Genomic DNA, 18282 nt, shown 5'->3' with positions numbered 1-18282 from the left:
ACAGATTACATCTGGCCCCACCTGTACCCCTACCACAGATTACATCTGGCCCCACCTGTACCCCTACCACAGATTACATCTGGCCCCACCTGTACCCCTACCACAGATTACATCTGGCCCCACCTGTACCCCTACCACAGATTACATCTGGCCCCACCTGTACCCCTACCACAGATTGCATCTGGCTCCCCTTGTAAACTACTGCAGATTCCATCTGGCCCTACCTGTACCCCTACCACAGATTACATCTGGCCCCACCTGTACCCCTACCACAGATTACATCTGGCCCCACCTGTACCCCTACCACAGATTACATCTAGCCCAGTCAAACCTATTCTCTGTCCTGGCACCCCAATGGTGGAACCATCTTCTCCCTGACACTAGGACAACAGAGTCCCTGCCCATCTTCCCAAAACATCTGTAGCCCTATCTATTCAAATATTATCTTAAAAAAGAAATCTGTCTTATCCTCTCCACCGCATAAAAAAACATAAAATAATAAAATACAGGGTCAGTTAGGCGGAAGCCACTCCACAGTACAAGGCACATGACAGCTGGCTTGGAGTTTGCCAAAAGCACCTAAAGACTGGGCGTCTTTAATATGAGAAAAAATATTCTCTGATCTGATGAAACCAAGATTGAACTCTTTGGCCTGAATGCCAAGCGTCACTTCTGGAGGAAACCGTTGCACCATCCCTACGGTGAAGCATGGTGGTGGCAGCATCATGCTGTGGGGATGTTTTTCAGGGTCAGGGACTGGTCGACTAGTCAGGACTGAGGGAAAGATGAACTGAGCAAAGTACAGAGAGATCCTTGATGAAAACCTGCTTCAGGGCGGGAACTCAGACTGGGGTGAAGGTTCATCTTCTAACAGGACAACGACCCTTAGCACACAGCCTAGACAACACAGGAGTTGCTTCAGGACAAGTGTGTGAATGTCCTTGTGTGGCCCAGTCAGAGCCCGGACTTGAACCCGATCAAACATCTCTATAGAGACCTGAAAATAGCTGTGCAGCGACGCTCCCCATCCAACCTGACAGAGCTTGAGAGGATCTGAATACAGGTGTGTCAAGCTTGTAGTGTCAAACCCAAGAAGATTCTAGGCTGTAGTCACAGTTGGTTCAACAAAGTGCTGAGTAAAAGGTCTGAATACTTATATAAATGTGATATTTCAGTTTTGGGGGATTTTGTTTGCAAACAAATCTACAAACCAGTTTTTGCTTTGTCATCATGGGGTATTGTGTGTAGATTGATGAGGGGAAAAACTATTTCATCCATTTTAGAATAAGGCTGTAATGTAACAAAAATTTTAAAAAGTCAAGGCGTTTGAATTTACGAAGGCACTGTATGCCAAGCTCTTCTGGCTCGTGTTGCCCAACACCCTATTAAGACACTTTATGTTGGTGATTCCTTTAGTTTGGCAGTTACCTGTATATCTACCATGTGGTGACACGCACGCACACACACACACACACACACACACGCACACGCACACGCACACACAGACACTCACACACACAGACACGCACACACACACACACACACACACACACACACACACACGCACACGCACACACAGACACTCACACACACAGACACACACACACACACACACACACACACACACACACACACACACGCACACGCACACGCACACGCACACGCACACGCACACACACACAGCTCCTTGAGAGAGATAAGTTCCTTACTGAATTTTTTCCATTGTGAACATGGCTGTTATTGAAGAGCGAATGCAGGAATGCAGCTAGCTATCTATCTAACTCCTAGAGGTCCTTGTCCTTCAACTGTCACTCATTATAAATGCATTAAATGTACCCAATCCTAACTTGAGATCTGCTTAACTCGATTGTTCACACGAATCTTCCATAGATGTTCATTTGCATGTTATCATTGTGAAAGGGATAGTTATGCACTAATAAATCCATATTCATATAACCCCGAACAAAGGTTCAATTTCGTGGTGAATGTTTGACGACAGCTGTTTGTACTGTGTAATGTATGGTTTCTGGTTGGGGCTTGTACATATGGTCACGGTGGGGACAAAGTCGTCGATGCACTTTATCAATGAAGCCGGAGACTGATGTGGTAAGTTCCTCAATGTTATCGAATGGAAGATTTGATATAGGCTGATAGTTTTTTATATTTTCTGGGTCGAGGTTTGGCTTTTTCCAGAGAGGCTTTATTACTGCTACTTTTAGTGAGTTTGGTACAGATCCGGTGGATAGAGAGACGTTTATTATGTTCAACATAGGAGGCCAAGCACAGGAAGCAGCTCTTTCAGTAGTTTAGTTGGAATAGGGTCCAGTATGCAGCTTGAAGGTTTAGAGGCCATGATTATTTTCATCATTGTGTCAAGAGATATAGTACTAAAACACTTGAGTGTCTCTCTTGATCCTAGGTCCTGGCAGAGTTGTGCAGACTGAGGTCAACTGAGGTTTGAAGGAATACGCAGATTCCTAGTGAAATATTTGTCCACCTGGACCAAGAAATCACTTTAATGGAGATGTCTTGGTCCAGGTAGTGTTAGTCCTGTCACATCCTGGTCCGGTCACATCCTGGTCACATCCTGGTCCTGTCACATCCCGGTCCGGTCACATCCTGGTCACATCCCGGTCCTGTCACATCCTGGTCCTGTCACATCCTGGTCCGGTCACACCCTGGTCACATCCTGGTCCTGTCACATCCTGGTCCGGTCACATCCTGGTCACATCCTGGTCACATCCCGGTCCTGTCACATCCCGGTCCTGTCACATCCTGGTCACATCCTGGTCTTGTCACATCCTGGTCCAATCACATCCTGGTCACATCCTGGTCACATCCCGGTCCTGTCACATCCTGGTCCTATCACATCCCGGTCCTGTCACATCCTGGTCACATCCTGGTCCTGTCACATCCTGGTCTTGTCACATCCTGGTCTGGTCACATCCTGGTCCGGTCACATCCTGGTCACATCCTGGTCACATCCCGGTCCTGTCACATCCCGGTCCTGTCACATCCTGGTCACATCCTGGTCTTGTCACATCCTGGTCCAATCACATCCTGGTCCGGTCACATCCTGGTCCTGTCACATCCTGGTCACATCCCGGTCCTGTCACATCCTGGTCCTGTCACATCCTGGTCTGGTCACATCCTGGTCCTGTCACATCCTGGTCCTGTCATATCCTGGTCTTGTCACATCCTGGTCCTGTCACATCCTGGTCACATCCTGGTCACATCCTGGTCCTGTCACATCCCGGTCCTGTCACATCCTGGTCACATCCTGGTCACATCCTGGTCTTGTCACATCCTGGTCCAATCACATCCTGGTCCGGTCACATCCTGGTCCTGTCACATCCTGGTCACATCCCGGTCCTGTCACATCCTGGTCCTGTCACATCCTGGTCCGGTCACATCCTGGTCCTGTCACATCCTGGTCCTGTCACATCCTGGTCACATCCTGGTCCTGACACATTATGTTGTCTTGTACTGCATCATGGAATCCTGCATCTGCCAGAGAGTGCGGCGGTGTGATGTCCCCAGCTGATCCCCCATTGGGCCGGTCCAGAAGCATCAGCTGTGATGTCACTGGGTGGGCGAGGCATTCCAGGTCATAGTACTATCAGGCCTCTGGTCCATGACACCAGTAAACAGGTGATAGTACTATCAGGCCTCTGTTCCATGACACCAGTAAACAGGTGATAGTACTATCAGGCCTCTGTTCCATGACACCAGTAAACAGGTGATAGTACTATCAGGCCTCTGTTCCATGACACCAGTAAACAGGTGATAGCACTATCAGGCCTCTGTTCCATGACACCAGTAAACAGGTGATAGCTCTATCAGGCCTCTGTTCCATGACACCAGTAAACAGGTGATAGTACTATCAGGCCTCTGTTCCATGACACCAGTAAACAGGTGATAGCTCTATCAGGCCTCTGTTCCATGATACCAGTAAACAGGTGATAGCTCTATCAGGCCTCTGTTCCATGACACCAGTAAACAGGTGATAGCTCTATCAGGCCTCTGTTCCATGACACCAGTAAACAGGTGATAGTACTATCAGGCCTCTGTTCCATTACACCAGTAAACAGGTGATAGTACTATCAGGCCTCTGTTCCATTACACCAGTAAACAGGTGATAGCTCTATCAGGCCTCTGTTCCATGACACCAGTAAACAGGTGATAGCTCTGTCAGGCCTCTGTTCCATAACACCAGTAAACAGGTGATAGCTCTATCTGGCCTCTGTTCCATGACACCAGTAAACAGGTGATAGCTCTATCAGGCCTCTGTTCCATGACACCAGTAAACAGGTGATAGCTCTATCAGGCCTCTGTTCCATGATACCAGTAAACAGGTGATAGCACTATCAGGCCTCTGTTCCATTACACCAGTAAACAGGTGATAGCTCTATCAGGCCTCTGTTCCATGATACCAGTAAACAGGTGATAGCTCTATCAGGCCTCTGTTCCATGACACCAGTAAACAGGTGATAGCTCTATCAGGCCTCTGTTCCATGACACCAGTAAACAGGTGATAGCTCTATCAGGCCTCTGTTCCATGACACCAGTAAACAGGTGATAGCTCTATCAGGCCTCTGTTCCATGACACCAGTAAACAGGTGATAGCTCTATCAGGCCTCTGTTCCATGACACCAGTAAACAGGTGATAGCTCTATCAGGCCTCTGTTCCATGACACCAGTAAACAGGTGATAGTACTATCAGGCCTCTGTTCCATGACACCAGTAAACAGGTGATAGCTCTATCAGGCCTCTGTTCCATGATACCAGTAAACAGGTGATAGCTCTATCAGGCCTCTGTTCCATGACACCAGTAAACAGGTGATAGCTCTATCAGGCCTCTGTTCCATGACACCAGTAAACAGGTGATAGTACTATCAGGCCTCTGTTCCATGACACCAGTAAACAGGTGATAGCTCTATCAGGCCTCTGTTCCATGACACCAGTAAACAGGTGATAGCTCTATCAGGCCTCTGTTCCATGACACCAGTAAACAGGTGATAGTACTATCAGGCCTCTGTTCCATGACACCAGTAAACAGGTGATAGCTCTATCAGGCCTCTGTTCCATGACACCAGTAAACAGGTGATAGCTCTATCAGGCCTCTGTTCCATGATACCAGTAAACAGGTGATAGCACTATCAGGCCTCTGTTCCATGACACCAGTAAACAGGTGATAGCTCTATCAGGCCTCTGTTCCATGACACCAGTAAACAGGTGATAGCTCTATCAGGCCTCTGTTCCATGACACCAGTAAACAGGTGATAGCTCTATCAGGCCTCTGTTCCATGACACCAGTAAACAGGTGATAGCTTTATCAGGCCTCTGTTCCATGACACCAGTAAACAGGTGATAGCTCTATCAGGCCTCTGTTCCATGACACCAGTAAACAGGTGATAGCTCTATCAGGCCTCTGTTCCATGACACCAGTAAACAGGTGATAGTACTATCAGGCCTCTGTTCCATGACACCAGTAAACAGGTGATAGCTCTATCAGGCCTCTGTTCCATGATACCAGTAAACAGGTGATAGCTCTATCAGGCCTCTGTTCCATGACACCAGTAAACAGGTGATAGCTCTATCAGGCCTCTGTTCCATGACACCAGTAAACAGGTGATAGCTCTATCAGGCCTCTGTTCCATGATACCAGTAAACAGGTGATAGCACTATCAGGCCTCTGTTCCATGACACCAGTAAACAGGTGATAGCTCTATCAGGCCTCTGTTCCATGACACCAGTAAACAGGTGATAGCTCTATCAGGCCTCTGTTCCATGACACCAGTAAAACCTGCACTCAGACCAAGGGCTAAGGTTAACTATAGACACTGTCTTGAAGCAGCCTGAGAGCTATTGGCCAGTAAAGACAGACTATCTATCTGTGTCTCTCCATGGGGAGCTAGCTATCCCTGAGCTGACAAGGTAAAAATCTGTCATTCTGCCCCTGAACAAGGCAGTTAACCCACTGTTCCTTGGTAGGCTGTCGTTGTAAATAAGATATTTGTTCTTAACTGGCTTGCCTAGTTAAATAATAAAGAATAAAATAGTCTGTGCAGTGAATTTTCAGACCAGTACATAGTCTATTGGTAAATAGCCCACCCATTTTCACCTACCTCATCCCCATACTGTTTTTATTTATTTACTTTTCTGCTCTTTTGCACACCAATATCTCTACCTGTACATGACCATCTGATCATTTATCACTCCAGTGTTATTCTGCAAAATTGTAATTATTCGCCTACCTCCTCATGCCTTTTGCACACATTGTATATAGACTCCCCCTTTTTTTTCTACTGTGTTATTGACTTGTTAATGGTTTACTCCATGTGTAACTCTGTGTTGTCTGTTCACACTGCTATGCTTTATCTTGGCCAGGTCGCAGTTGCAAATGAGAACTTGTTCTCAACTAGCCTACCTGGTTAAATAAAGGTGAAATAAAAAAATAAAAAAATAAAAAAAAAGTGGTGTGAGCTAGCCTAGTGGTGTGAGCTAGCCTAGCGGTGTGAGCTAACCTAGCGGTGTGAGCTAACCGGTGTGAGCTAGCCTAGCGGTGTGAGCTAGCCTAGCGGTGTGAGCTAACCTAGCGGTGTGAGCTAGCCTAGCGGTGTGAGCTAACCTAGCGGTGTGAGCCAGCCTAGCGGTGTGAGCCAACCTAGCGGTGTGGGCCAGCCTAGCGGTGTGAGTTAACCTAGCGGTGTGGGTTAACCTAGCGGTGTGAGCTAGCCTGGCGGTGTGGGCTAGCCTAGCGGTGTGAGCTAGCCTAGCGGTGTGAGTTAACCTAGCGGTGTGAGCTAGCCTAGCGTTGTGGGATAGCCTAGCGTTGTGGGATAGCCTAGCTTGCTTAGGCCATTTTACAGGAGCAGTGCTTTTACAGGAGCACAAAACGAACGATTGTTCCACGGGTTCTCCCTCCTAACGTGGACTGTGTGTGAGTGTAGTCATCTTCTTGAAACTGGGGTAGAATTGCAATCCTTTTTCTTTAACCTCTTGCTCCTACCTGACACGCAGGCGTCCCATCTAGACATCTGGAAATGCAAATGCTAAATGCTAATAGCACTCGTTAAAACTCAAACGTTCATTAAAATACACATGCAGGGTACTGAATTAAAGCTACACTCGTTGTGAATCCAGGCAACAAGTCAGATTTTTAAAATGCTTTTCGGCAAAAGCATGAGAAGCTATTATCTGATAGCATGTAACACCCGAAAAGACCCGCAGGGGACGTAAACAAAATAATTAGCATAGTCGGCGCTACACAAAACGCACAAATAAAATATAAAACATTCATTACCTTTGACCATCTTCTTTGTTGGCACTCCTAGATGTCCCATAAACATCACTATTGGGTCTTTTTTTCAAATTAAATCGGTCCATATATAGCCTAGATATCGATCTATGAAGACTGTGTGATCAAGGAAAAAAATAGCGTTTTATAACGTAACGTCATTTTTTTAAATTAAAAAAGTCGACGATAAACTTTCACAAAACACTTCGAAATACTATTGTAATGCAACTTTAGGTATTAGTAAACGTTAATAAGCGATCAAATTGATCACGAGGCGATGTATATTCTATAGCTGTACGTCTGGAAATAATGTCCGGGTAAATCTCAACCAAAATATCCGGTCGGAGACCGGAAGAACTGCGCTGCCTTGTGTCCGTTTGACCAAGAAACAAATCGTAGGCAAATGACAAGACTGTTGACATCGTGTGGAAGCTGTAGGTATTGGAACCTCGGCCCCATTTAATGTGGGTCACGTTTAACAATGGGTTGAAGTGGCGCATGGATATATTTTCCCATTTTCAGTGATCAGATTTTCCTGCACTTTTCGATGAAACGCACGTTCTGTTATAGTCACAGCCGTGATTTAACCAGTTTTATAAACGTCTGAGTGTTTTCTATCCACACATACTAATCATATGCATATACTATATTCCTGGCATGAGTAGCAGGGCGCTGAAATGTTGCACGATTTTTAACAGAATGTTCGAAAGTAATTGTGGGAAATAAAAGCATGCATGACTTGCCAGAGAGAAGGGAGTAGGTTGGGTGGCAGGTAGCCTGACAGATTTTTACCTTGTCAGCTCAGGGATTTGATCCAGCAACCTTTTGGTTACAGTAACCGATAGGTTGCTGGATCAAATCCCTGAGCTGACAAGGTAAAAATCTGTCATTCTGCCCCTGAACAAGGCAGTTAACCCACTGTTCCTTGGTAGGCTGTCGTTGTAAATAAGATATTTGTTCTTAACTGGCTTGCCTAGTTAAATAATAAAGAATAAAATAGTCTGTGCAGTGAATTTTCAGACCAGTTTCTAATCAATAAAAACATTCATGATGAATTAATCATGAATAGACACTTCATCAAGTCTTCCTATGTATTAATTCACTATTTATGTGATCTAATGGTATTTCTTTGTGTTTCAGAGGGAGGTTCCCAGGGCCAGATGGACCTGACAGAGCTGATCGGCGTTCCTCTCCCCCCCTCCGTCTCCTTCATCACGGGCTTTGAGGGCTACCCGGCCTACCGTTTCGGGCCCGATGCCAACGTGGGCCGCCTCACCAAGTCCTTCATCCCTGACCCCTTCTACCGGGACTTCACCGTGATCGTCACCGCCAAGCCCACCACGCGGCATGGCGGGGTCCTATTCGCCATCACCGACGCCTACCAACGGGTGGTGCAGCTGGGCGTGGCGTTGAGCCCCGTGGAGGACGGGTCTCAGCAGGTGCTCCTCTACTACACTGACCCGGGGGTCGGGAGCACCCAGGAGGCTGCGAGCTTCAAACTGGCTGACCTGACGGGGAGGTGGGCCCGCTTCACGTTGACGGTGCAGGGGACAGAGGTGCGTCTCTACATGGACTGTGAGGAGTACCACCGTGTGGCCTTCCAGAGGAGCCCGGAGCCCCTCACCTTCGAGGCCAGCTCGGGCATCTTCGTGGGCAACGCAGGTGGTACGGGGCTGGACAGGTTTGTGGTGAGTTGACAGGTTTTTGTTGTGTTGTTTGTGTGTGTGTGTGGGGGGGGGCAGGATCTGCTCAGCCCAGTCCTGGCATCCCAATGGTAGAACCAGCTTCCCCCTGAAGCTAGGACAGCAGAGTTCCTGCCCATGTTTTGTAAATGTCTGAAACCCTACTTCTTCAAAGAATATCTTCAATAATCCGACAACACCCTCCCTTCGCACCTTCACCTCAGCCTGAGAGGTGCATTTGTCCATTTTCTCTTCATCTAAACCAGTCCTGGTCCTGGAGGGCCTAAACACTTCAGTTTTTTGTTTTCTACCTGGTATTTAATTGCACTCACCTGGTGTCCCAGGGGTACCCAGTCATTGTCCTGCAGGGCCGATAAAACCTCTGGTTTTCATCCTCTCCTGACAAGCAAAACATTTTTGGAAGTTTGTCAACAATCGACTAATGAAACAAATACTAAAAGAGCATCTTCGGGTGGAATTTGGCTTTAAGTAGTTTTCAGTCACATTGTGTATGTGTGACTCACTGGGGTTTGAACCCAGGTTTTCTGCGAGCCACAAGGCAGTGTTATCCTATTGACCTAAAGCCTAGGTATGACACTGCAGTATATTTCACCCATAGATATCAAATGCTACTTCCAGTCCACCCTACTAGAGCCCTGCATAGTCATGAATCGAGTCCTACCTGTGATCTTTATGTTCAGGCCCTACCCTACCCAGGCTTGATTGCTTCTGCCCCGCCCCGCCCTGTCTGGCCCCACCCTGCCCGGCCCCGCCCGGCCCTGTCCCGCCCTGCCCCACCCGGCCCGCCCTGCCCCACCCGGCCCCGCACTGCCCTGCCCGGCCCTGCATTGCCCTGCCCAGCCCCACCCGGCCCCGCCCTGCCCGGCCCTGCATTGCCCTGCCCCGCCCTGCCCCACCCGGCCCCGCCCCGCCCTGCCCGGTCCCGCCCTGAGCCCCGCCCCGCCCGCCCCTGCCCCGCCCTGGCCCGAAATCAGAAATAACCTCCTCCATTAGTAAATCCATTAGCTCCTCCTCTCTGTCTGTCACTCGCTCCCTTCACGCTGTTCACTCTGCTTGAGCTCTGCTCATGGCGCTCTGAGTCTGTGAGTATCCATAGCAACGGAGAGATGTGAGAGAGCTGTTAGCTACTTTTGCCACTCGGAACTCAAGGAACATTATTATTTTCTTTGAAATGATCTGTCCTGTCTTATATTTGACGAGGTTGAAGCACTTCAGACACCATGTTATGATTTTAGTCAGATGTGACTCTACTGTGCAGCAGAGGACGAGCAAATGGCTCGGCTTCAAAATGGAAGTGATCAATTTAGTGAAGCCCGAGCCCTGCCCGCACTCTAGTTATTGATGTTAAAACCCTACCTGGCCTTTAACCCCGATGTACAATATTGGGGCCAGTCGAGCAAGTAGCAGAGCTCTACACCCTACCACTACTACTTAGATGTTGTACTAATCTAAACAGAATGGATTAACTAATAAAGTATTGCCTGCCTCAGTTTTCAAGAGCACCAAAAAGCTATTGCCAAGCAGCTGTTTCCCACCCATAAAGTATCATTGGAGCAAATGGGTTGGTAGTTTCAGTGAAATATAGTTAACTTAGTCTGGAGGAGCAGGAAACTCTCTGTTCTCCCCGCCAGTTTCAACCAGCACCAGCCTGTCTCTTCTCACCACCCTGGATCAAAACAGACCTCTCGCTGGTCAGGGGGAAATCAAAATGTCACTCTTTGTGTTCATTACCCCTCTTTCTTTCCTCTGCCACTCTCTTTCTCCCGTATCCCTCCTCTCTCTCTCTCTCTCTCTCCCTCCTCTCTCTCCCTCCTCTCCCTCCCCTCTCTCATTAATGTCTCTGACTTTGTTTTCGTCTCTATCTCTTTTTCTCCCCCCCCCTCTCTCTCTTCTCTCTTTCTCTCTCTCTCTCTGTCAATGTGTGTTGGAGGCAGTGAGGCCTCCAGCTGATAGTGTGTTTGTGTTGGAATCTGATATCCTGTTTCTTCCCCTGTGAGGAACACTAACAAACAGACGCAACAGCAGTGGCGCTCCTGAAAGCACCTCACACTGCATTATGGAAAAATGGAGGTGTGTGTGTGTGTGTGTGTGTGTGTGTGTGTGTGTGTGTGTGTGTGTGTGTGTGTGTGTGTGTGTGTGTGTGGCAGTCGACCACAGCTGATTTGGATAAGAACTCATGCTGGTTTAGGACCACTAGACTTCAAAAACAACCGTCTCTGAGTCCCATGTTCATTTCCTTTCGTTTGTTGTTGTTGTATATTTAAGTAGAGTATAAACTCTTGCTAAGAGACTTTGTGTAAGTAACCCTGACGTACGCAGCATATGTACCTCTTCACAGAACCATTAATTACATTGCTTATGACATCACAACACTTACATGTCAGCTGTCTTAGCAACGGTCACTTGGTGCAACAGACATGGTACTCTACACCATACGATGTGTTGTGCTGTGAGGAAAACACTCTTCTTGTTGTCCTGCCAAACAGTGTACATCAAATAGCTCTGGGATTTTGTTTTCTTCATGTCATCCAACAAATGTAATCTTTTTGGCGACGCACATCAGGGGTGGGTTGGCCATCGAACTGACAATGCATAAGCTAAAAAGGACCCCATACCTACTGTAATATATAGTGGTGAATCTTTGATTTTATGGGGCTATTTTGCTTCCACTGATCCTGGGGGTCTTTGTTAAGGTCAACCGCATCATGAACTTTACCCAGTACCAGGACATTTTTGTCAAAAAAAATCTGATTGCCTGTAAACTTTGGCTGCAAGTGGATCTTCCAGCAACACAATAACCCCAAGCACACATTACAGAACAAAGAGATGTTTTCCAGACTTGAAACCCATTGAACATCTGTGGTTTGAGTTGAAGAGGGCAGTCCATCAGCGCAGACTAAGGATTTCACGGATCTGGAAAGATTCTGTATGGAGTGTTTTAAGATCCCTCACGATTTGTTTTAGAAAAAGGCTTAGTGCCGTTATCCTCACAAGGGAAAGGTATTGAAAACAAGGGGTGTCAATTATGTTGACCCCTACCTACAGTAGTTGAGAAACAAAATATGACTTGTTACAAAATCTCTTTCTCTGACAATTTGATTAGGATAACATACTATAATTTCCTAAACAAATAGAGTTTTATTTTATTTGACCTTTATTTTACTAGGCAAGTCAGTTAAGAACACATTCTTATTTTCAATGACGGCCTAGGAACAGTGGGTTAACTGCCTGTTCAGGTGCAGAACGACAGATTTGTACCTTGTCAGCTCGGGGATTCGAACTTGCAACCTTTGATTACTAGTCCAACGCTCTAACCACTAGGCTACCCTGCCCAGTATTTGAATTATGCACGCTGACTTCGGTCGCCAGCTGTACGGTGTTTCATCCAACATGTTGGTGCGGCTGACTTCCGGGTTAAGCGAGCAGTGTGTCAAGAAGCAGCCTCTCCCGAGTCCGTACGGGAGTTGCAGTGATGGGACAAGACTGTAACTACCAATTGGGGAGAAAAAAAGGGGTAAAAATGACCAAATAATAATATTGATCTCAGAAAAGCTCATAAAACTTTGATGGAATCAGAGCTGTTGCATGGAAACATTTCCTGTTTACTTTCAACCTCCCTTTACAGCATCAGATGGACTTGATTTACTTTACTGAGCCTCTCTTCTCCCTCCTCTCCCCTTCTGTCTTCTCCCTCCCCTCCTCCTCTCTCCTCTCCACTTTGTTGGATTGAAAACAGGTGTTTGTCCTCTGGATAGACCCATAAACAGATTAGTCAAACATGCCATGTGCCATTCGACACTCCTGACAGTCATTGTTAGTGAGATCTATGTTCTGTTATAGCAGTTTAAAGGCTGCTGTCTTGAAGAGTTTTTGTCAGATTGAGGTACCTGTTACCAGGTTGAGGTACCTGTTACCAGATTGATGTACCTGTTTCCAGATTGAGGTACCTGTTTCCAGATTGAGGTACCTGTTACCAGGTTGAGGTACCTGTTACCAGGTTGAGGTACCTGTTACCAGATTGAGGTACCTGTTTCCAGATTGAGGTACCTGTTACCAGGTTGAGGTACATGTTACCAGGTTGAGGTACATGTTACCAGGTTGAGGTACATGTTACCAGGTTGAGGTACCTGTTACCAGGTTGAGGTACCTGTTACCAGATTGAGGTACCTGTTACCAGGTTGAGGTACCTGTTACCAGGTTGAGGTACCTGTTACCAGGTTGAGGTACCTGTTACCAGATTGAGGTACCTGTTACCAGGTTGAGGTACATGTTACCAGGTTGAGGTACCTGTTACTAGATTGAGGTACCTGTTACCAGATTGAGGTACCTGTTACCAGATTGAGGTACCTGTTTCCAGATTGAGGTACCTGTTACCAGATTGAGGTACCTGTTACCAGGTTGAGGTACCTGTTACCAGATTGAGGTACCTGTTACCAGATTGAGGTACCTGTTACCAGATTGAGATACCTGTTACCAGATTGAGGTACCTGTTACCAGGTTGAGGTACCTGTTACCAGGTTGAGGTACCTGTTACCAGATTGAGGTACCTGTTACCAGATTGAGGTACCTGTTACCAGGTTGAGGTACCTGTTACCAGATTGAGGTACCTGTTTCCAGATTGAGGTACCTGTTACCAGATTGAGGTACCTGTTATCAGATTGAGGTTCCTGTTACCAGATTGAGGTACCTGTTTCCAGGTTGAGGTACCTGTTTCCAGATTGAGGTACCTGTTACCAGGTTGAGGTACCTGTTACCAGATTGAGGTACCTGTTACCAGATTGAGGTACCTGTTACCAGGTTGAGGTACCTGTTACCAGGTTGAGGTACCTGTTACCAGGTTGAGGTACCTGTTACCAGATTGAGGTACCTGTTACCAGGTTGAGGTACATGTTACCAGGTTGAGGTACCTGTTACTAGATTGAGGTACCTGTTACCAGATTGAGGTACCTGTTACCAGATTGAGGTACCTGTTTCCAGATTGAGGTACCTGTTACCAGATTGAGGTACCTGTTACCAGGTTGAGGTACCTGTTACCAGATTGAGGTACCTGTTACCAGATTGAGGTACCTGTTACCAGATTGAGATACCTGTTACCAGATTGAGGTACCTGTTACCAGGTTGAGGTACCTGTTACCAGGTTGAGGTACCTGTTACCAGATTGAGGTACCTGTTACCAGATTGAGGTACCTGTTACCAGGTTGAGGTACCTGTTTCCAGATTGAGGTACCTGTTTCCAGATTGAGGTACCTGTTACCAGATTGAGGTACCTGTTATCAGATTGAGGTTCCTGTTACCAGATTGAGGTACCTGTTTCCAGGTTGAGGTACCTGTTTCCAGGTTGAGGTACCTGTTTCCAGGTTGAGGTACCTGTTTCCAGATTGAGGTACCTGTTTCCAGATTGAGGTACCTGTTATCAGATTGAGGTTCCTGTTCGCCGTACTTGAGATATTTCCATTTCACTAAAATGTTGTGTTGATTTGATTTGAGAGCTGGCAAATCAAATCAGGTCATGCATTTACTGTGAGTGTGTATACTAGATTTAATGTTCCTTAACCTCCCCCCAGGGTACTGTTAGTGTTTATACTAGTGTTAATGTGCCTTAACCTCTCTCTCTCTCCCCAGGGTTGTATCCAGCAGCTGGTTCTGAAGGGATACCCCACAGCCAAAGATGACCTGTGTGAAGAGGACGACCCCTATGTGAGTGTTTCCCAATACTACATCTGACCTTCTTTTCACTTGAGCCCTAATAGGTAGGACTGGGTAGGTCAGGGTGGGACTGGGTAGGTCAGGGTGGGACTGGGTAGGTCAGGGTGGGACTGGGTAGGACAAGGTGGGACTGGGTGGGACTGGGTAGGACAAGGTGGGACTGGATGGGACTGGGTATGACTGGATGGGACTGGGTGGGACTGGGTAGGTCAGGGTGGGACTGGGTAGGTCAGGGTGGGACTGGGTAGGACAAGGTAGGACTGGGTGTGACTGGGTAGGACAAGGTGGGACTGGATGGGACTGGGTAGGACAAGGTAGGACTGGGTGGGAATGGGTGGAACTGGGTATGGCTGGATGGGACTGGGTGGGACTGGGTAGGACAAGGTAGGACTGGGTGGGACTGGGTAGGACAAGGTAGGACTGGGTGGGACTGGATGGGACTGGGTATGGCTGGATGGGACTGGGTAGGACTGGGTGGGACTGGGTATGGCTGGATGGGGCTGGGTGGGACTGGGTAGGACAAGGTAGGACTGGGTGGGACTGGATGGGACTGGGTATGGCTGGATGGGACTAGGTGGGACTGGGTAGGACAAGGTAGGACTGGGTGGGACTGGATGGGACTGGGTATGGCTGGATGGGACTAGGTGGGACTGGATGGGACTGGGTATGGCTGGATGGGACTGGGTGGGACTGGGTAGGACTGGGTATGGCTGGATGGGGCTGGGTGGGACTGGGTAGGACAAGGTAGGACTGGGTATGGCTGGATGGGACTGGGTGGGACTGGGTAGGACAAGGTATGGCTGGATGGGACTGGGTGGGACTGGGTGGGACTGGATGGGACTAGGTGGGACTGGGTATGGCTGGATGGGACTGGGTGGGACTGGGTGGGACTGAATGGGACTGGGTATGGCTGGATGGGACTGGGTGGGACTGGGTAGGACAAGGTAGGACTGGGTATAGGACTGGGTGGGACTCGCTAGGTTTCCACCATACAGCTATCAACTATCAAGTATTTTCAGATTAGTTATCATAAAAGAAAGGATGCCAGGAGAGACTATCTAGCGGACACTGTACATGGACCACTAACCACTGATCTCGGATCAGATTTCAACCACCCCCAATACTAACACCATTAGGATGATGAAAATGTTCAATCTGACCCTACAACAGTGGTAATGTGCTGAACTTCTACCTTACTCCATCCTGAAACCTGACATGCTGATGATGAATGGGACCATCAGCCCCTCTAGTGGTGGTTAGAGGACATCGCAGGGTTGTGTGTTGAAAGATTCATTCGCTTTCTGGTGAAAACAGCACTGAACTCCAGTTGTTTTATTCATGATTTAGTTCATTATTTTCTCTGTTTTTTAGCTCCGTTTTTAAGCATAAGTTATTGCTACTTGTAAAATAAGAATTTGTTCTTAACTGACTTGCCTAGTTAAATAAAGGTTTAATATATATATATATATTTTTAATACTTGGAAAGGCATTAGACAATTTGCTTGTGATAGAAGCATCTAGACTATTCTTCCTCATTGCCTATTGAATATGTAAAACTATTAGTGAGATTCCAATGTCATAACTTAAGCATTATGTAATGAAAATACAAGGTTGTTACTGTCGCGATTCCATTGTTACACTCTTTCAGGCATCTGGCTATGGGAGTGGAGACGACTCCTTCGACGACACAGAAACTCTGGATGAAGTGAAGAAGGTAATGGAGGAGAGAGAGTACACCGTGGTGAGTGACTCAGACCCAACCCTGTACACACATATTCTATCACACTTTCATAAACCCACAAGGATAGTTTTACGTCATTTTAAAAACATTTTTTTAAATTTAAAAGAACAAATGACAATGACGGCCTACTGGGGAACAGTGGGTTAACTGCCTTGTTCAGGGGTAGAATGACAGATTTTTACCTTGTCAGCTCAGGGATTCAATCTAGCAACCTTTCGGTTACAGGCCCAACACTCTAGGCTACCTGCCGCCTCTACACTCTAACCACTAGGCTACGCTGCCGCCTCTACACTCTAACCACTAGGCTACCTGCCTCCACTACACTCTAACCACTAGGCTACCTGCCTCCTCTACACTCTAACCACTAGGCTACCTGCCTCCTCTACACTCTAACCACTAGGCTACCTGCCGCCTCTACACTCTAACCACTAGGCTACCTGCCGCCTCTACACTCTAACCACTAGGCTACCTGCCTCCTCTACACTCTAACCACTAGGCTACCCTACCACCTCTACACTCTAACCACTAGGCTACCTGCCTCCTCTACACTCTAACCACTAGGCTACCTGCCGCCTCTACACTCTAACCACTAGGCTACGCTGCCGCCTCTACACTCTAACCACTAGGCTACCTGCCACCGTCTACACTCTAACCACTAGGCTACGCTGCCGCCTCTACACTCTAACCACTAGGCTACCTGCCTCCTCTACACTCTAACCACTAGGCTACCTGCCGCCTCTACACTCTAACCACTAGGCTACGCTGCCGCCTCTACACTCTAACCACTAGGCTACGCTGCCGCCTCTACACTCTAACCACTAGGCTACCTGCCGCCCCCATACATGATCAATAGGTCGTCATACGTCATCAACATGTTCACCTTCTAACTCCCTCCTCCTAACACAGTAGGGGTATCTACAGCACATCCATCAACCTTCTAACTCCCTCCTCCTAACACAGTAGGGGTATCTACAGCACATCCATCAACCTTCTAACTCCCTCCTCCTAACACAGTAGGGGTATCTACAGCACATCCATCAACCTTCTAACCCCCTCCTCCTAACACAGTAGGGGTATCTACAGCACATCCATCAACCTTCTAACCCCCTCCTCCTAACACAGTAGGGGTATCTACAGCACATCCATCAACCTTCTAACCCCCTCCTCCTAACACAGTAGGGGTATCTACAGCACATCCATCAACCTTCTAACTCCCTCCTCCTAACACAGTAGGGGTATCTACAGCACATCCATCAACCTTCTAACTCCCTCCTCCTAACACAGTAGGGGTATCTACAGCACATCCATCAACATGTACACCTTCTAACTCCCTCCTCCTAACACAGTAGGGGTATCTACAGCACATCCATCAACCTTCTAACTCCCTCCTCCTAACACAGTAGGGGTATCTACAGCACATCCATCAACCTTCTAACCCCCTCCTCCTAACACAGTAGGGGTATCTACAGCACATCCATCAACCTTCTAACCCCCTCCTCCTAACACAGTAGGGGTATCTACAGCACATCCATCAACCTTCTAACCCCCTCCTCCTAACACAGTAGGGGTATCTACAGCACATCCATCAACCTTCTAACCCCCTCCTCCTAACACAGTAGGGGTATCTACAGCACATCCATCAACCTTCTAACTCCCTCCTCCTAACACAGTAGGGGTATCTACAGCACATCCATCAACCTTCTAACCCCCTCCTCCTAACACAGTAGGGGTATCTACAGCACATCCATCAACCTTCTAACTCCCTCCTCCTAACACAGTAGGGGTATCTACAGCACATCCAGACAATTCAAGTTAACGGGACCAGTTTGATG

General features: G+C 47.6%; 1 protein-coding gene across 1 annotated transcript in view; it reads left to right on the top strand.

The window, feature by feature from the left end:
* Window positions 1–18282, top strand: part of LOC115104477 (collagen alpha-1(XVIII) chain-like) — a 114892-nt gene that overhangs the window by 40689 nt on the left and 55921 nt on the right. The window contains exons 3-5 of the mRNA XM_065006902.1: window positions 8441–8988; window positions 14626–14700; window positions 16358–16450. Of these exons, the coding sequence (XP_064862974.1) occupies window positions 8441–8988; window positions 14626–14700; window positions 16358–16450 (716 nt within the window). The remainder of the gene's footprint in view (window positions 1–8440; window positions 8989–14625; window positions 14701–16357; window positions 16451–18282) is intronic.

Source organism: Oncorhynchus nerka, linkage group LG22, assembly GCF_034236695.1.
Source record: "Oncorhynchus nerka isolate Pitt River linkage group LG22, Oner_Uvic_2.0, whole genome shotgun sequence".
Taxonomy (NCBI): Eukaryota; Metazoa; Chordata; class Actinopteri; order Salmoniformes; family Salmonidae; genus Oncorhynchus; species Oncorhynchus nerka.
This window is presented reverse-complemented; position numbering and strand designations above follow the sequence as displayed.